At 48.3% G+C, this 18,809-nt stretch overlaps 4 protein-coding genes across 6 annotated transcripts; all 4 read left to right on the plus strand.

The window, feature by feature from the left end:
- Positions 1-1,820: 1,820 nt before the first annotated feature.
- Positions 1,821-3,919, plus strand: LOC112346412 (methyltransferase-like protein 13). Its single transcript, XM_024675359.1, has 9 exons — positions 1,821-2,090; positions 2,528-2,681; positions 2,811-2,932; positions 3,001-3,081; positions 3,137-3,211; positions 3,265-3,315; positions 3,373-3,452; positions 3,501-3,651; positions 3,716-3,919. Exons 1-9 carry the CDS (start codon positions 1,821-1,823, stop codon positions 3,917-3,919), a joined length of 1,188 nt encoding a protein of 395 aa, XP_024531127.1.
- Positions 3,920-8,828: 4,909 nt separating this feature from the next.
- On the plus strand, positions 8,829-10,568 carry LOC9632159 (pentatricopeptide repeat-containing protein At4g02750). Its single transcript, XM_024675361.1, has 3 exons — positions 8,829-8,975; positions 9,093-10,038; positions 10,123-10,568. The coding sequence occupies exons 1-3, from the start codon at positions 8,829-8,831 to the stop codon at positions 10,566-10,568; spliced, it is 1,539 nt and encodes a 512-aa protein (XP_024531129.1).
- Positions 10,569-10,612: 44 nt separating this feature from the next.
- LOC9646596 (protein CHROMATIN REMODELING 20) lies at positions 10,613-17,304 on the plus strand. Of its 3 annotated transcripts, none has more exons than XM_024675216.1 (26): positions 10,613-11,178; positions 11,230-11,317; positions 11,371-11,433; positions 11,489-11,584; positions 11,639-11,731; positions 11,783-11,973; positions 12,021-12,249; positions 12,293-12,400; positions 12,450-13,161; positions 13,207-13,595; positions 13,647-13,909; positions 13,967-14,051; positions 14,101-14,331; positions 14,381-14,500; positions 14,554-14,717; positions 14,771-14,918; positions 14,975-15,127; positions 15,176-15,231; positions 15,285-15,558; positions 15,606-15,708; positions 15,770-15,795; positions 15,847-16,082; positions 16,136-16,339; positions 16,393-16,471; positions 16,519-16,775; positions 16,842-17,304. In XM_024675216.1, the coding sequence occupies exons 1-26, from the start codon at positions 10,784-10,786 to the stop codon at positions 17,212-17,214; spliced, it is 5,136 nt and encodes a 1,711-aa protein (XP_024530984.1). In that variant the 5' UTR covers positions 10,613-10,783; the 3' UTR covers positions 17,215-17,304. The 3 variants fall into 3 exon arrangements, with proteins under 3 accessions (XP_024530984.1, XP_024530985.1, XP_024530986.1); XM_024675217.1 differs by having other exon boundaries at positions 11,233-11,317; XM_024675218.1 differs by lacking the exons at positions 10,613-11,178; positions 11,230-11,317; positions 11,371-11,433; positions 11,489-11,584 and having other exon boundaries at positions 11,682-11,731; positions 11,796-11,973.
- A 135-nt stretch (positions 17,305-17,439) lies between these two features.
- Positions 17,440-17,973, plus strand: LOC112346413 (late embryogenesis abundant protein D-34-like). Its single transcript, XM_024675362.1, has 3 exons — positions 17,440-17,502; positions 17,561-17,773; positions 17,809-17,973. Exons 1-3 carry the CDS (start codon positions 17,440-17,442, stop codon positions 17,971-17,973), a joined length of 441 nt encoding a protein of 146 aa, XP_024531130.1.
- Positions 17,974-18,809: the final 836 nt, after the last annotated feature.

The raw sequence follows: 18,809 nt of genomic DNA on the forward strand, positions 1-18,809 counted from the left end.
CAGTGGTGTTCCAGACAGTGGATAGTTTTGAGGCTTGAGTGGGAGGAACCAAAGCGATGCATCTCACAACATTTTTGGAGAATGCAGATCTTACAGCAATAGTGGATCTAGGAGCACTTGGCAACTTTTTAACAAAAGATGGAGCGGCTCGAGCAAGCTTGGTGGTTACAGCTCTTCATGAGCATTACATTGCCGTCTATGCCGATGGTGGAGTTTTTCCAGTGAGTTCCAATGTAGTGATTGGTGAGGAAGACTTTCACGAGGTGCCTTTTTATGTGATCGAGGGCACTGTGACCAATGTACCAATTACTTTGGGAGCAGCTTGGCTTTTCTAGGTGTGGGCTAGTCATGACTATGTGATTGGTACTCTGGTGGTGGAAGATGATAATCATCGATCTCGGACAATCATCTTGTCTGATATTAGTGCGTTTGACTATCACTTTTCTTACATGCTGAAAGTTGAGAAGGTTTCAAAGTTAAAAAGCAAGTGGCAGCATGCAAGGATCGTAGTATGCTCAACTATTTTTGGAGTTTCAAGATGTGTTTGCATGGAGCTATGCTAAATTTGCTGGAGTAGATCTGGAGTTGGTGCAACACAGGATTCCCTTGCTTCCAAATGCAGTGCCATAGCAACAAAGAGCTTATAAGATGAATATGAGCTATGCTAAGGCTGTGCGTGAAGAGCTTCAAAAGCTGTTGGATACAAGATTTATTGAAGAAGTGGAGGCTACAGATTGGCTTTTGCCAATTGTAGTGGTCCGAAAGAAGAATGGTAAACTTAGAGTATGTGTGGATTATCACCACCTTAATGCTGCAATGAGGCAGGATGGATTTCCTCTTCCCTTCACAGATGTGGTGCTAGATAGGGTTGCTGGGAAGGAGTTGTACAGCTTTATGGATGGTTATAGTGGATATAACCAGATCCAGGTGGCTCCTGAGGATCGAGCAAAAACAACATTCATTACAGAGTGGGGTTGCTATATTTTTCGTGTCATGCCATTCAGTTTGATGAACACACCAGCTACTTTCCAATGTGTGGTGACTTTAGCATTCAAATCTCTTCTTCATGAGAGTGTGGAAGTCTTCTTGGATGACTTCTCGACTTTTGGAAGCTGCAGGAAACATCTAGAGCAGCTTCGTGCAGTGTTCCAGCAATGCCAAAAGTTTGGTATTTCTCTTAATCCTAGGAAGTACCAATTTGGAGTAACGCACGGGGTGTTGCTTGGCAGGGTCGTCTCGGCTCGAGGCTTGGAGGTGGATCCTGCAAAAGTGAATGTAGTGGAGGAGCTTGAGGCACCATAGACTGTGAAGGAGCTACATGCTTTTCTTAGCCATGTTAGTTATCACCGACACTTTATCTGGCATTATGCTGATATAGCTTTTCCTTTGATGGGCCTCTTGAAAAAGAATGTTCCTTTTGCATGGACCCCTAAGTGCCAAGCTTCCTTTATACAGTTGATGTGAGACTTGACGACTGCTCCAATTCTTAAGCCGCCAGACTGGAATTTGAAATTCCATGTGCATGTCAACACCTCAGCTTATGCTATTGGTGCTGTTTTATGTCAGTTAGTTAATGGTTAGGATCATCCCATCTTTTATTCGAGTAGGCAGTTATCTCTGGCTGAGAAGAATTATACAGCCACTAAACGCAAGGGCTTGGGAATGGTGTTTGCTGTTTCCAAATATCGCCACTATCTGCTGGGAAAGCCATTTCTCTTCTATCTGGATCACTAGGTGCTGCGCTATCTGTCAACAAGCCCTGTTGACATGGCCGAATCACTCACTGGTTGCTTCTGCTTCAAGAATTTGAATTCGAGATCATGTTGAAGCCGGGAAAATCTCATGTGATGCCTAATCATCTTTCAAGATTACCAAGAGAACCTGCCAAGGAAGGAGTTTATGATGAGCTGCCCAATGCTCCTCTTTTCTTGTTGGAGGGCAGACAGGTTTCTGCAGAAATTCCAACTGTCTTCTTAACTCAATCAAAAGCAGAGGAGCTGCTGTTATACCAGGTTGTAGCTGTGCCGGAGTGGTATCAGGGTCTTGCAGAATTTCTTGCTGCTGGCAGATTTCCTAATGATATGCCGAAGGTGGCATAGAAGAGGCTTTTGTGCCAGTCACGAGCTTTCACCTTGATCGCTGGCTAGCTTTATAAAGAGGGAAGAGATGGTGTTCTGAGGCACTACATTCTTCCTCATGAGGTGTAGCAGATGATTGGCTCTTGCCATGATTCTCCCTACGGTGGGCATTATGCAGCAGCAGCGACTAGAAATTAGAAATTAGAATGATAGGTTTCAGGTTAGAAACCTAGCTGCATGAAACCTATAATTCTAATTAATAATGCCTAGTCGCTGCTAGAATTCAGCGACTAGAATTATGCTGTGAGGTTTCTAACTCTTGGTTGCGAAAATCTACATTTTCCTGCTGCCACACGATGGAGTTTGTACAGGGACTCTGCTGGAGGAGGTAACAATGCCGTGCATCGATTAACAAACAGAAACCATTGACTTTTCTCTCCTTTGTTCAGATCGATTCTCCATTAACGGGTAACATGCTTGTAGAGGATGTTGTATCATCCGACAAAAAAAAGGCTTTCTTTCGACGCCTGTTCTTTAAACGTAATCCCAACCTCATCCAGTCGGAGGCTTTACTAACGCCAACGAATGGATTTCGACGCGTGGGTAGTAAAAAGAAAAACAAACATGGCAAAGAAACTGCAGCGCAGAGAAAACAAAGTACGTGGTATAGAAACTTCTTGACTTTAATCAAAGTGTAACTTTTTTTCTTTCTTGTTCTTGTGTTTGTTCCAGACACCACGGATGAGATGAAGGTAGATCACAGTTACTTGGCCAGTCCGTATCACGAAGGGATGGTGGCAGGCCTATCTTTGATCTCTACTAAGATTGAGTCATGCGTATCTTCCAAAGAACAGGCATGGCAATCAAAGTGTTCGCTATTTTCTGCTTGTGACAAAGAATTAATCCTCAACTACTAGTACAGATTCGTGTGATGATCGTTGGGCTTGGTGCTGGATTGCTCCCAATGTTTCTGTACAAGCATTTTCCCTTCAACAGCATTGAGGTAAAGTGTTCTCTTTATTTTTCGTTACATGACAAAAGGTTTTTTCTTGTTTAAGGTAGTGGAGCTGGATCCGGTTGTTGCTGATTTGGCAAAGCGTCACTTTGGATTTGTGGAAGACGATCGCATGCAGGCATGAGAGTCCCCAATTTTCTTTTTCTTCTTAACCAATATATTCTCTTACAGCTGAGACTTGGAGATGGATTAGCCGCTGTCGATGCTATAGCAAAACAAGAGGTATGAGTTGAAAGATCAAACTTGAAAGAAGAAACTCTCAAATATTTCTTATTTCAGATGGAAGAACAAGCTAACAGGGAGAACACTAGACATAAATTGCACATACTACTCATTGACGCTGATTCCTCCGATCCAAGGTTCTGTTCTCTCTTTTCTGTTGATATTTGTTGATAACTCCGTTGCAGTAATGGGCTAAGCTGCCCTCCAGAGGAATTCCTTCTCGAAACATTCCTCCGCAGTGCGAAAGCTGCTCTGGAACCCGAAGGAATCCTCGTCATAAAAGTTGTTTCGCGGGCTCGTGAGCCTCACATACAAGCAGATCAGAGAATGTGTAAAGTAAGCTCGCTAGACTCTCGTTTCTGGTAGCAGTAAGAGCTTACAAGTTGTTCTTGCTTTGCAGACTTTTAGCGAAGTCTACAGCCTGCAAGTCGACGAAGACGTGAACCGGGTGGTGTTTGGATTGCCACAGCCGAGTAACCTGAGAGACTCCACCGCGATTTTTAACGCTGGAGTGCTACTGAAGAATGTCGCGGGCCAGTTTGCTTCGTGGGACAAAGGCCCCAACGTCAAGGACGTACTAAAGAAGATCAAGCGGATCAAGTGACAGTGAGAAGAAAAAGGTCTGGTTTTAGTTTCTTTCCATCTTTTCTCATTCTCTCTGGGGGTTTTTGCGCGAGTTTTCTCTAGAGAAACGCACTGTACAGATGTACCATCGCTATACTTTTTTTGCAAACAAAGAGTCCTAAACGATGATCCTTGGTGTGTCATCGAAATCAAAGGAAAGATGGTTTTTTGCTCTCCTGCAAACTGCATGAGAAGATTCATCGCGTGAATCTCTCAGAAAGCCACAGGAGAGATCGACAAGATCTAATCTGTGCATTGTGTGAATGAGCGACACGCACTAGAAATTAAATCGCTTGTAGCCCCAGAAAAGATGCACGAAAAAGCGAGAAGAATGAAGAATCTCTCCTACATGAGATGAGATCTTTGTCCAGAGAAGAAGAGATGAAAGAAATCCCAGGACATTGCGAAAGGAGATCAGCAATGTAGCATTAGCTGAACGGGCAAAGCTCACGCGATAGAATCTTCGCAGTGCCCCAGTACTAAATGCGCGAGAAAAAACAAAAGAGAGAGAAGAAGGTGCTATGGCGTCCATCAGTCGAACAAGGCAGCGAACAACGAATCGCTGACCCGTGCTATGGAAGCCGCGAGAAATCGTTGTGGCATCCGCGTATAAGCGAGCCGCGAAGAAAGAGAAGCGCCCTAGGGCACACACACAATGCGGCAAAGAGCGATCGCCAGCGGCGAAGTTGTGACAGAGCTGGAGCTCGTCTTCCTCAGGCTGTCCGCGATCGATCTGTGCCAGGCCAGGTGCGTGTGCCGCGAATGGCGACGAGCAATTGACGATCCCATCTTCCGCAAAGGCTACGCTCTCTCCCACCGCTGCATCCCTCACCTCTTCCTTCGTCTCTCTGGATCCCTCCTCGTCAAGCCGCTCGACAGCTCCCCTCGCAACGAGTGGCGCCACTTCCAGACGCTCCCCAACAACATGACCATCGCCAGCAGCGACGCGGGCTTGCTGTGCCTGGCCACGTTTGAGGATAGGTTGACGCTATCATCTATCTTCGTGTGGCGCTACGGGATCTCAACTCCTCCCCGGTGAGAGTTCCGTTGCCGCCAGAGACCGACCCTGACATGAGCTTGATGGTGTACCGCCGCGAGAGGGATCGATCAACGCGAGAGTTTTGCGTCGCTGGCTTCGGGCCATCGCTCGCCTTCTACATCTACGACTCGGCCTCGGGCGTCGCGCGAGAACTACCCAGACATAGGGGACATGGAGGACGGGAATGGTTTCTATCCGATGCTGGATCACGGGGAGCTGGTGATGCTTTGCACGGATACCTGGAGCCTCGTGAGATACAACGTGTGGGATGATTCCTGGCGCATTTTCAAGCTTGATTCCGACGAGTTGGACATGGAATGGAGGTGGTCCTTTCTTCAGCTGGATCGGGATCGGCTGTTCCTGGTTAGTAATGACTTGCTCGCGGAAGATCACGAGGGGCTGATTGTCGTAGAGAGGCGGGGAGAGAAGTGGGAGATTGTTTCGAGCCGTGATGAGGAGTTTGATAATTTGGACGTGTGCACTGTGTGCACTGATGGGAGCCACAGTATATGGCTGCTTGACCGGTTTAACTCGCGGATTACGCACTTTGGAGTCGATTCCAAGAGCTGGTCAGTGGAGGAGACGCCCAAGGCTGTGACAGGATTCGTGGACTTTGCTTGGTTCTCTTGTTAGTGCTGAAAATCGGGAGTTCTTTCTCGAAGAAGATCCAGGGCACTGCTGTGAGCTAATGCTGTGATGATCAGCATCGTTGTTAGAATGGTGGTGAAGGAACAACAAGGTGGTAAATCGCTACTTTGCGAAAAACAAGATTGAGCATGTTTGTGACACGGAAGAAAAGTGTGCACAAGCTCTTGGGGAATAAGGAGTCAGTGCCCCGAGCCAAATCGTTGTGGCATCCGCGAAGAAAGAGCGGTGCCTCAATGTTAAGATGCAAGAACCCTAAAATCAAAAGAATCATATGCAAGAAACTTAACATCACTTTATCATGAGAAACTTCACTCACTTGCTGCTACAACACTGGAGGAATCCATTGTTGTTCTGCACACACTTGTTAATCAGTACTGAGGTATAACGATACTGGCCATTGCCATAGCACTGGGCATTGATGGAAGCAGGACTTGGAGCTGGAGGATGGTACCACGGGGTGATCACTACATTCTGGCACGAGGCAACAAAGTTTCTGCCGCAGTTGAGGGTGCCTCCATTGTTGCTGAAGCAATCGTTAAGATTGATGCTGCTCCTTTGGAGCTGGCCATTGGGCTTGTAACAATTGGCAGTCAATGTTGTGCCGCTTATAACCTCTGAGTTCTTGTCACAGGTATCCTCAAAGTTGCATGCCTGCATCAAAACCAAATTGAGTATGATTAGCTATAGTTCCAGTATGGGCATTTGCAACAAACTAATAGCTTACAGCGTTGCTTGTCCCTGCAAGCGCTACAAGAGCAAAGACTAAGTAGATAATAAACTGCGAAGACATGATAGAATGCGAGTTGTAGAGATTGTGGGTTCTGATCCCACTGTTGGACTTTTATACTGGCAAATGAGAAATTCCAACACGGAAGTGCAAGTAGCTCAACCAAGCTCTTTAGATTTTCCTTAAGAAAAAGAGGGTGGATGGTTCATGTCTATAATTTTTCACCAATCCTTCAAAATAATATCTAATTAATAAATCTTGCTATTTAATAAACAAGAAACGTTATATTGTAGAGAAACAACTCCTACAAACAACTGTCAAATTCCTCAAAAACAATATTCAATAAGAAAATTCAGTATTAAGGCTGAAGGCTAAGGGCATGTTAATTAGAGCTAATGTAATCAAAGTTAAGTAAAGCATTAAACTGGTGAATGCCAAAATCAATTCCAGACTTTTGATGGAGAAGTTGCTGTGGATGAAGCCTTGAGTTGGTGGGGTAAAATTTCAAAGCTCATCCAGGTCCATAGATAATTAGAGCATGTTGTTTATGATAAAGGTTTGGACGATACTCAAGCACTGATCCTCTTGAAGGTTTGTCTCTCCACCAAGCACCTGAAGAAAACAAAGATCTCTGTGAGCTCAAGGAAAGACTGGAGCTCCCAATCCAGATGCCACTGATGTTGTCATGTTTAAGTCATTATCCACTTAATACAACCGCAAGCGGAAGAACTAGAGGTACTGGCGGAGAAGAAAGAATCTCGACTCCAGCGTTCAATGCCAATCAAGATCCATCCGCATGTCCAGAACAAAGGTTGGGAGCTCGGTCATCGCATCACATTTTCTCTTTGTTTCTTTGCTTTAGGGAATTTTTAGGGCCCAAGATCAATGGCCATAAATTAGGGCTCTTGAGGTTTAGGCGCGAAGTGCTTTTTAAAAGAGGAGAAGAATATTCGCGGGGATCTAGGGCTTAGTCTTTCTTTCCCGCCTTGGCCAGATTTTGGAGGAGCTCCATTTCTTGAGAAGGTAGCCGGCGCGCATGAGCTTGAGCACCGCTCTCCACTTGATCCTCTTCGCCGGCGGCATGAGCAGGATGCGCTGCTTGAGGGATCGAAGCTCCTCCAGGGTGCAAGCTTGCGGCAGGCGCTGGCGATGGATATTTCTTCCTTTGGCCGCCCGCGCCGCCAGATTGCCGCCAGGGACAGAGCGCTCGTCAAGGGCTCGGCTGCTCGATTCTAGGCCCGATTGTGGATGGAGAGATCCGGTTCTTGCAGATTCTAGGCGCGATTGAGGACGGGAGGCTTCTTTCTTTGGCGATCGAGCTGGTTTTTGGGACGATTGTGGAGATCTCAGTCCATCCGGGCAGGATTGGGGCAAATCGTCTCCCTTGGTGATATTGCCTTGGAGCGAGCTCCATGCGTGGGAATCGGCCCAGGGCAAGCGATCGAAGCTCTTCTTGGCACGTCTGTGGAGGCCGCTTTTGAGGTATGCCGCGATCAGGGCCACGGCAAGCTCCATCTCTTGCTGCGGCATCCGGTCGAGCAGATCTTTTGCGCGCGTGAGATTTCCGGCACGGAGATACGCGTGGAGCATCGCGGCCCATGCCACCTTGTTCCTCAGCGGCATCCTCTGGAACAGCCTCTCAGCCCGGCCAAGCTCGCCGTCCTTTGAGCGCAACTCGATCAAGGTACTCCAGGTCCCGGCGTTGTGGCAGGGCATCCGATCGAAGAGCGCGTGGACTCTCTGCAAATACCGGCGCTGGGCGAATGCCGCGATGAGGCCGAGCCACACCACCTCGTTGCGCTGCGGCATCTCCTGGAAGATCTTCTTCGCGTATTTCGGATCGCCATGGTCCGCATAGCCGAGCAAGAGCGTGTTCCATGACACGACGTTCCCGATCTCCATCGCCCGCAGCATCGTCTCCGCCGATTCCAGATGCCCATTCCGGGCGTAGGCCGCGAGCATCGCGTTTGAGCAGACAAGATCGCGGGCAGTGGCAGGGAAGCCGTCGAAGAGCGTCTTCGCCCTCTCGATCTGGCCGAGATGGCCCAGCGCCTCGATCACGGCAGTGCAAGCGATCACGGTCTTGTCCGGCATCATCTGGTAGAAGCTCGCGGCCAGCTCCACGAATCCATTCATGGCGTAGGCGCACGTCATGATGTTCCAGGAGAAGCGATTGGGCTCCTGGATTCGATCGAAGACGTAGCGGGCATCGTTCACGGAGCCACACTTGGCGTACATGTTGACGAGGAGATTGGCGAGATAGGTGCTGTGGCGGTGCTCGGTCTGATCGATCCGGGCGTGGACGCGCTTGCCGCCGGAGAGATCCTGGAGCTCCGCGCACGATCGTAGCAGCCGCGCGAAGCTGTCCTCCTTGGCTCGGTGGGCGATGCTGGATACCGAGCAAGCCCGGCTCATCGATCTAGTTCTTCGCAAAGTCACTGGAGGTTTGAAGAACACGATGGTGGATGATCATCAATGGGGAGCTGCGAGGATCTCAGTCTCCAGCGTGATGCACTGGCACGGCGGCTGCGAGCTTGCTCGGATCTCCAGCTCGCCAGGCGCTTGCAGGCGATCGTGAGCGAGAGTTTCGGTTCTTCGCCGGATCTGCTGCTGGGGAACCTCGTGATCGATGCGTTCCGGCGTTGTGGCAGCGCAGAGGAGGCTCGCCGGGCATTCGACGATCTCGCGGCGCCACCCAATCTCTTCTCCTGGAACATCCTCATCTCTGCGTATGCCCAGAACGGGCATCTCCGCGAGGCGGAAGCGGCCTTTGAGGCAATGGATCAGAGGAATGTGGCATCGTGGAACGCGATGCTGTCGGGATTTTCTCAGGAACAGGAGCTGGATCGAGCGAAGGAGCTGTTCGATCTGATGCCCGAGAGAGACATCGTGTCGTGGACAGCGATGGTCAGCGCGTATGCCCAAGCCAGGGATCATCGTTACTTGGCTGCCGCGAAGGAGATCTTCGATGCCATGCCCGAGAGGACGCTCGTCTCGTGCAATGCCATGCTCACGGCCTTGCTCAAGAACAGGAGGATGATCGAGGCCAGAGATTTTTTTCTCCAAGGGATGCCCGAGACGAACACTCTAGGCTGGACTGCCATGGTTTCTTCGCTGGCTGGCATGGGAGACGTGATCCAGGCAAGATGCTTCTTCGACCGAATGCCGGAGATCACAGCTTTGGCCTGGAACTCGATGATCTCGGCCTACATCGCAGTGGACAGGCTCGACCAAGCGGAGGAAATCTTCCAGGGTGTGCCCGAGCACGACTCTCCAAGCTCCACTGCGATGATCGCGGCTTACGGCGATGGTGGGGATGTTGGCAAGGCCAGAGAAGTGATGGATCGAGCTCCCAGAGATGATCTAGCAGTGAGAACCGCGATGCTGGTGGCTTATGCCCGGAACGGGTATATCAACTCCGCCAGAGAGATCTTCGATGCCCATGGCGTCGATCGGCGAGATGTGGCGATGTGGAACGCGATGATCACCGCTCATGCCGAGCATGGCCAGATCGAAGAGGCCAAACGGCTGTTTGACGAGATCCCGGAGAGCAACGTCACAACTTGGAACGCAATGATCACTGGCTATGCTACGAGCAGCCATTGGCGCGAGGCAACCAATATCTTCCACTCGATGCCGGAGAGAAACTTGGTTTCCTGGAACACCTTGATCGGAGCTTACAACCGTGGCGGAGAGATCAACCAAGCTCGCAAGATCTTTGATTCCATGCCGGAGAGGAACACTTTCTCGTGGAACTCGATGCTGGCAGCGTTTGCTCGTCATGGCCGCGTTCTCGAGGCCTTGCTCCTTCTTCCAGAGATGAGCTCGCAGGGATTCTCGGCCGATCGCGTCTCCTTCCTTGGGATCCTCTCGGCTTGCAGCCACGGAGGAATGCCAGATCGAGCGCGCGAGCTGATGCTCTCGATCGATCTCTCGTATTTCGTGGAGCCGGCGGCCAAGCAGTATGGGTGTATCGTGGATCTCTTCGGGAGGGGAGGATCGCTCGAGGAATGCGAGGAGCTTGTCAAAGATTTGAGAGAAGGGGCGGAGAAGAGCGAGGCGTGGATGATCTCGCTGCTGGGAGCTTGTAGAACACAGGGCGATTTGGAGCTTGGATCAAAGATTGTGAGGAAGTTGGCGGGCGAGATGGATTCGAGCTTGTATGTGCTCTTGTCCAACGCTTTGTCTAATAGTCCTGGTTTTACGCGAGGCTAGAATTTTCACCCTATTAGGGTGTATTGGCGGCTTTTTCAAAAGTTTTAGGGCTTTGAGGAGGGAGAGGAAGCGCGCGGGGAGGGCGCGGGATTCCATTCACGATCGCTTCCCATGCCTCGGCAGTGGCTGGAATCCTCGATCGTCTCCGAGCGTTACGACCGCCGCGGCTCACAGGTGGATTGCTTCAGGGTTTTGGGAGCGTGAGAGATTGGGCAATGGGGGATCCCGAGCTCCAGGTGAAGTTTAATGCCGGCTTGGCGGCGGCGAGGAGAGTGGCTGCGCTGATTGTAGGGCAGCCATTTTGCGCCTCGGATTGCATAAAGGCCGAGAATCCACTAGATGATATGAAGATTTCTTTGAGGTCAGTCAGAGAAGTCCCCAGTATCGGTGAGAGAAGTGAGAATGGGCTGCTTGTCGAGGAGCAAGGGAAAGTTTGCGAAGAAGATGAATGCCAAGAAGAGAAAGTCTCACCGCAAGCACACGTCAAGGAGGAAATCCGGTGTGAAGAACAAGTCGATGGAAACAGCTGCGAGATCATACGAGTAGATGCGGATCAAGAAAAGAGCTGCGAACTTGTAGAGAAGGAAGACAAAGCTTGCGAAGTCCAGCGGTAAATTCGAGCTCCTAATTTTGTATTGTTTCGTGATTGACTTTTTACTAGCAGGGAAGAAGGAGATGGCGGAGTTGAAAAAAACAGCTCGGAAGACGAGTACGATGGCGATGGATACATGTCCGAGAGTTCCAGTGAGGTACTTCTAGTGTTTCTTGTCGTTCATCAATGATACTTATGTTTGATGTTCAGGGCTCAAAGTCTGACGAGGAAGTCACAAGGATGATCGATTGGCTGGTGGAAATTGAAAGTGAGGTTTGTATCCTTTTGTTTTGTCATCCAATAGCTGGCTTATCTGTGATGTTATCAGTCAGCGGACGCTCAAGAACATTTGGAAGACGAAAGTGTAAAGAAAGTGGAGGAGGAAGTCAGGCTGGAGTTGTCTGAAACACTCTCTGGACAAGAAGTAAGAAATTTGGATGCAAGGAAAAAAAGCTCATGGACACCATTTTGTTGGTAGCTGGATATGGCAGTTTCTTGTGAAATGGCGGACTACGTTTCCATATGGAAAAAAACGCTTTTGGAGCTTGAAGAGGAGAGTGCAAAGCTTCAGGTTGATTACAGAGCTATTTGTGCTATTGTGATACTGAACCGTCTTCTCCAGGACCGGCTTGAAGATGCCGGTGTGTCTCTACCGGATTTATTCAAAGCTATTGAAAAGCAGGCTGCTGAAGGGTGTATGACGGACACTTGGAGAAACCGGGCTCACTGGGCTGGTACTCAGGCACCTGAAGATTTTGCGGAAGTGCTTCATTCTGCCGAGAAAGATTTGGATGCTCTGCGGCCGGTTATAAGGTTCGTTTTTTACGCATACGGAGCTGATCTAACCTGTGAGATATTAGGCGCCGAGGCAAACTTGTAGAGGAAGGTGCAAGCGGTTTTCTGGAAAGAAAAGTGAACGACGTCGATACTGTAAAGGGCTCCACTGGGTGGGAAGCTTTTGATAGTGCATTCCAGCCAAAACTGAGCGCAGTTAGCTTGTTCGAGTCAAAAAAATGGGCTGCGGTTTACTCCGCCTCGACCCCGGAGCAAGCAGCGCGATTGGGCTTAAAGTTCCCAGGCGTTGACAAGGTATAATGTCTTGAAACGTCAGAAACTAACCTTCTCATGTCAGGTTGACGATATTGCGGACATAGATCAACATGTTGGGATGGAGGCGGCCGCTTTGGCCGAAGAGAGTGAGTTCGGTCTTACGGAGCATCAAAAGAAGACTATGAAGCGGGTATTCATTCCTTTTATTTACTTCACGTACTGACGCAACCTGCAAGCAGGTTAGAGAAGAGGATGATGTGCGGCAGATGCAGAAGAAAATTGGTGCCAGACGTGTCAGGGCAATGGCTTCACAAGTGAAGTCATCAACAAGTGACGTTAATATTATAACCGAGCCTCCTGCAGTACTATCCAAATTGCAGCCCGATACCATTGATCTGGGGACTGCAGGGGACCCGCAGAACACAGATGAATTGCGACTCGAAGAGGAGCAACGTCAGAGTCATGAGCGGCAAACAGGGACGGACCAGGCAGTCGCGGATAACGTGACAACTAGGAACCAGCCATTTATTAATGGAACGCCGTCGCGCAGCGAGGAAAAAGTGAAGAAAGGTGTGGCTCCAGCCAGGGAAGGAACGGATCATATACGCAATGCTAGCTCTTTTGGACGCCCAACCACAGATGGAACGGAGCCTATGCCCGTCTTCATGGAACAGACCGTCAGAGATAATGGAACACAGGCAGAGGCAGTCGCAGATGGAAGTCAATGCCATGACGAAGCAGTTGAAACTGAAGAATTCAAGGTTCTTAAAAGAAGTAACAGTTTTAAAGCCATTGGAGTGAGGACGAGCTCAGCGGGTTTCAATGATGCTAAAAAGCCGACTCCTTCGGTGGTCATTGTTGTCAGCGATGATGATGACGACGATCCACCTGCTGATTGTGGTTCGACTGCACAACCGAGAACAGTAGACCAAGGCAAGGTGCCAAGTAAAGGTTAGCGCGTAATGCTATTCTCTTTAGTTTTAACTCTTGTTTCAGACGTCACTGCGCTGGATGAAACGACTTCTCCGTTAAAGCCTTTGAAACGAGTGATTGAACATGGTTCTTCATCCAGATGCAAGAGAAAGCGTTGTTTCATGGTTAACAGTAGTGAAGATGAGGAAGATGCGACCTCGGCCAAGAAGGAACAATCGGGATTGAAAAGTGATCGTGATGAGCAAGAGGAAAGAAACTCAGACAGCTGCGATTTAAGTCAGAGTAAGCTGTCCGGGGATACCAGGAGAAGGTTGACGAGAGGAAGCAGGAGCTTCGGGTGCACAGTATGCGGCGAGATAATGTCGGCAAAAGACGTACTGTCGCATCCCGTTCTGAAAGTTATAATTTGCACCTCCTGTAAGCAACAGTATGATGATGGCCCGTTTCGGAAGGTAGGGTGTTCCTGGTTCTCTTTTTATTTTTGCTGATCATATCAATTTCAGGATGAAGATGGCTCGGAAGCAGAATGTAGATGGTGTGGTGAAGGTGGAAGTCTGATTTGCTGCGATAGCTGCGACAAGGTTTTTTGCGAGTCTTGCATTGGGAGGAATTTCGGACCTGCGTTTTTGGAAAGCATAGAAGACATATCCTGGAGGTGCTACCTTTGCGATCCATCTCCTTTAGCAAGTTTGCAGCAGTGGCTGAAAGTAGCAGAAGAAGAAGCCTTAAAGGAATCACTAGCTAACTTGGACGTGAGGCGTAATCGGTATCTGTTTTTTTTTCTTTTTTCAACTGCACTCTAGTTAACCTCTCTTTTGTGCAGTAAAAGACAACGAAAGAACATTCGCAGGGTGCTGAGAGATGACGAATTGGACGAGGTTACGAAGCAGAAGTTGGCACTTGAAAAGGTATGCCCTCGAGAAATCTACCTATCATTTTCAATCACTGTTATTGTAGGAACGTCGAGAACGCCTAGCAGAATGGTATGCAGAAGCAAGAAAGGGGAAGTCTCTCTCTGGGAAAGCCGCCAACTCAGAGAAGGCTGTTGAAGGGACAGACGGAGACGATCATATCTGTGAAGGTGATTGCAAAACTGAGGGGTGCGTTATCAACATTGCTAGCAGGCAAACTGGTGAACCACTGGTTCGGATTCCTGCAAGTATATCGAAGCATTTAAAGCCACACCAGGTAATTACTTGAGGCGCATGAAGCTATTAACCTCCCGTTTATGCAACAGCTGTGTGGAGTCCGATTTATGTGGGACAACTGTATTGAGTCTGTGGAGAAAGTCAAATCCGGGGATGTAGGTTTGGGCTGCATACTTGCCCACAGCATGGGACTTGGAAAAACGCTGCAGGTTTGAGTTCTTAGAACTTCCAAGTTATGGTTGTTTTACCATCTTATTTACAGGTTATCGCTTTCTTGTACACGGTAATGAGAAACGTGGACTTGAACTTCAAAACCGTGTTGGTTGTGGTGCCCGTAAATGTTTTGCATAATTGGAAGCGTGAATTCGAGAAGTGGCGGCCTGCAGAAGTTGCGCCTCTGGAAGTGTCGATGCTAGATACTTCCAGGTACTTTCTCTTCGTCATCCTCATACAACTGTTGACGCTGCTACTCTATGCAGGGATAATGCAACTAGAGCGAGCCTTTTGAAATCCTGGAAGGAAAAGGGAGGTGTCATGCTTATTGGCTATGCAGCATTTCGGAATCTTTCGACGGGAAGTCACGTGAAGGACAAGGAAACAAGAGATACTCTATGCAAGTGCCTGCAGGTATTTATTCTTTACTTGGTGTCCATGACGGTTATATTTGTGCTTGTATTATCTAGGATCCTGGCGCTGACATAGTTGTTTGTGACGAGGGTCACACCATTAAAAATGACAAGGCGGACATTACCATAGCACTCCAGCGAGTGAAATCTGGCCGCCGAATAGCCATGACAGGATCTCCTCTACAAAACAATCTGATGGAGTACTATTGTGTAAGTATTCGATGCTGGTGTCATTATGTGGATTAATTGATCTTACAGATGGTTGACTTTGTGCGGCCTGGGTTTCTGGGTCCTCAAGCAATCTTTCGTAACAAGTAAGACTTTCGACTGCTGGAAAGTGGATGTTAATGAGGTCCTTTGCATGTAGGGTCCAGAATCCAATAGCAAATGGTCAACATGCCGATTCTACTCCGGACGATGTAAAGAAGATGAAACGGACAGTGCATATTCTGCATAAACGTCTGAGCGGATTCGTGCAACGACGGGACATGACTGTCTTAAAAGATGAACTCCCTCCAAAGTGCGTATGGGTGATCTCTGTCCGCCTGTCTCCCTTGCAGAAACAGCTATACAAAAAGTTTTTGAGCTTATGCGAAACTGGGAGGAGCAAACTCTTCGATCACTACCATGTTCTAGCCAAGGTAATAACTGAAGTCCGATCTCAACGAGCTCATGGTTTTTCTTACAGATATGGAACCACCCGGATTTGCTAGCTATTGCAAAAGAGCAACGATTGAACGAGGAGTTTATTGTAGACTCGGAAAAAGAAGATAGCGCCGAGAATGGACAAGGTGCAATGGATTTTTACTCCTAAGTTGGTTCTGACTACTCTTTTTTTCTTTTCTGGCCCAGGATGTCCAAAGCGGGCTTCCCCTGAGGTAAGTATATTCGCAGTTTTTTTATCTTGGAACTGACTGTAGTTTATTCAGGCTGATAGTTTCGAATGGTGTGAAGAGATTCTTAAAGAGTCAAAGCGGGATGTTTTAGAAAACAGTGGAAAAATGGTCCTAATTATGACACTGCTCTCACTGAACTCGTCGCGAGGTGAAAAGACTCTAGTATTCAGCCAGAGTTTGCACACGCTCGATTTGATTGAAAATTTCTTGGATACAATTCCACTTGGAGGTAGCCAAGATGTTTGGAACAAAGGGAAAGAATGGCTAAGGTACACTCTTGTTCATTTCTCTGGCCATCTATAAAATCTTGGCAAATGCACAGGCTCGATGGCAACACAACTGCGAGTCGGAGGCAGCAGATAGCGGACATTTTCAACGATCCTAACAACACAGCTATTAAGTGTCTTCTAATTTCTACCAAGGCTGGCTCGCTGGGTACTAATATGACCGGCGCTAACCGTGTCATCATAGTTGATGGGTCCTGGAATCCTACTCACGATTTACAAGCTCTTTTTCGAGCATGGAGGTACTTATTTGAAATCTTCTTCAGATTTTGTGGTGTTCATTGGTTTTATTTAGATATGGGCAAACGAAGCCTGTGTTTGTCTATCGATTGCTGGCGTACGGGACTATGGAAGAGAAAATCTACAATCGCCAAGTAAGCTTTACTGTTTAAGAGGCAAGTCTAATGTTCAACAATGACAGTTAACGAAGGAAGGCATCGCTGCGAGAGTGCTTGACGCCCATCAAGTTGGCAGGCATTTAAACGCAGACGACCTGGAGCTTATGTATACTTTGGATGACGATGACGACGAGGAGGGAACTCAATTGGCCGGAACCGAGCAGCAACAGCAGCCTGGTGCCAAGGGTCAGAAGCCCAAGCACAAAACGTTTTTTGTGCCCTCTGACGCCCCTCCACGAGATGATCACATGGCGATGCTTCTCTTGGACTTTAGGCCACAGTATGGCTCTCCTTTTCTGATCGAATTCTTAGTAAGTTCACTTTTTTCGCTTTTATGTTCACGCAGGTGGATTGCGCAGTATCACGAACACGAGCCCCTGTTAGAGGACTTGGAGGAGGAGAAACTGACACCAGAAGAGATGAAGACGGCTTGGGACGGGTATATAATTGAACACGAGCTGCAGAATCGACAGATACCAAGCCAATCCCCGACGAACTATCCACCACAGTCGCAATATCCAGCCAGCAGCACCGATGTTCGTCCTCCTTTCACTGCGACTCCCTCCAAGGCAGCTTGCAACGACGTTTATCACGCCAGCCTTTTGGCATCACTGTCCATTCCCGTTGGTGGTTCCGTGGCTTGTGGTAAGTGCCTGCAGAGAGTTCGATGGGAAAATCTCGGAATTCCCGATTTCAACAAGCAGCAGCAGCAGCAGTAGCAGTAGCAGCATCACCACTTACAAAAGTACATATAACATTTTTTCTCGTAAAACTTTTCGCGACTTTAACTACAACCAACTTAAGTTTTCGACGCTTGTCGCATGGAGGAGGTGACACGTATGGTGACACGCGTTTGTACAGGTCGGTATAGTTTTCGGTATAACTAGTCCTGAACTAAACCATCTTCTTTGCGTTTTCTTATCAGGAAAGCGGAGGTTATAGCGATGGGGATTGACGATGGTGCAACTGCTGATGCTAACCGGCCACCACCCGCTACTATTGCAGGCGTAAGCGATTGTTTCTTTTTGGATTTTCGTTGATGGTTTGTTTTCTTTTCTCCATCAGGCTTTGAATTCGGCCTCTCAGTCGTTGGTGGGATCCAAGCCTCTCGAGGCCAGTGACATACAAAGCGCGGAAGCTCGAGCCACTGGAATTCCGGCCGGCGTGAAAGGTGGTGTCGGAGCTGCTGCGCAGCATGCAGTGGACAAAGGCGAGCCGGTTACAGTCGGAGACGTGCTTCGTGTGAGTATATCTCTTTTTGTGCTTTTCGCTGCGAAGGTACTTATCTTTTTGTTCTTCTTTTGGTCCTGCAGACACCAATTCCAAAGGGTGGTGACAAGATCGTCACGCAGGCTGATGCTTCACGAGTTCAGAGCGCCGAGCAGCGAAACAATCCCGACAGCGTCGTTTCTCCGGGTGGTGTCGCTGCGTCGATGCAGTCAGCCGCGGATCACAACAAGGCTGCAGGATACGCTTGAAGGGAACGAGAAGAGAAAAGAGTTCCTTCGTCTTTAGGGGCTTTGGGAGGGATTCTTTCTTTTTCCTTTCCATGGTAGGAAACAGGCAGAGCAGAGACGACCATTGTCTGTGAGTAGCTGTTGGAAATCCAGAGGGGAAGTTTCGGAAACGTGCTTTGTGCATTAGATGGCCAACTTCTCTCACTTTCATCACGAACACTTTGCCGCAGCGGAAGTGTAAGAAGAGAAAAAAAAAAGCGGGTCTCTTTCTCTTTTCTCTTCCACTCTGGCTTGGGAGCAGCGTTTTGTCACTTGATGCTTCAATACCATACTCGCGCAAAGGGGTTTAATTCTCGTGCGACGTTTCATTCAAGGATCAAAATCAGTCAGGAAGTCAGGAGGGGTCGCTGTTAGAAATGCCTTGAATGCCAAGAGGTGAAAATGAGATACTGGGGATTTTAAGCTCTCTCAATTCAATCACTTGAGTTACTACTGACCTGTCACAATATTCCCATCATTGGTTGCAAGGATTTGCCTTGCTACTTGTACTGTTACCTAGTGTTTTGTTTAGACATGTAGCTGTACCTCACAGGAGTTTAAATCCAAATGCTTCTGCATTAATAATGTCTATAACATGTCATGTTGTGCCTAGCCTAAGTAGTGCTATTTTCCTTCCTTTTTCTCCCTTTTGTTTCCCCATTTCTTAAAATACCCAGTGTCCTGTCTAGAAACATGCTTTGCTTCACATGACAATTCCTCAAGATTCCATGACAAGAAGTTGAATCCAAGCAATGTTCCCTAGAACCACAAAGTTGCGTCTATTGCTGATGTAATGTGCTGCTTGTGATTCTTATTTC

The sequence above is a fragment of the Selaginella moellendorffii genome, unplaced genomic scaffold (assembly GCF_000143415.4).
Source record: "Selaginella moellendorffii unplaced genomic scaffold, v1.0 SELMOscaffold_14, whole genome shotgun sequence".
In the NCBI taxonomy this organism is placed as follows: domain Eukaryota; kingdom Viridiplantae; phylum Streptophyta; class Lycopodiopsida; order Selaginellales; family Selaginellaceae; genus Selaginella; species Selaginella moellendorffii.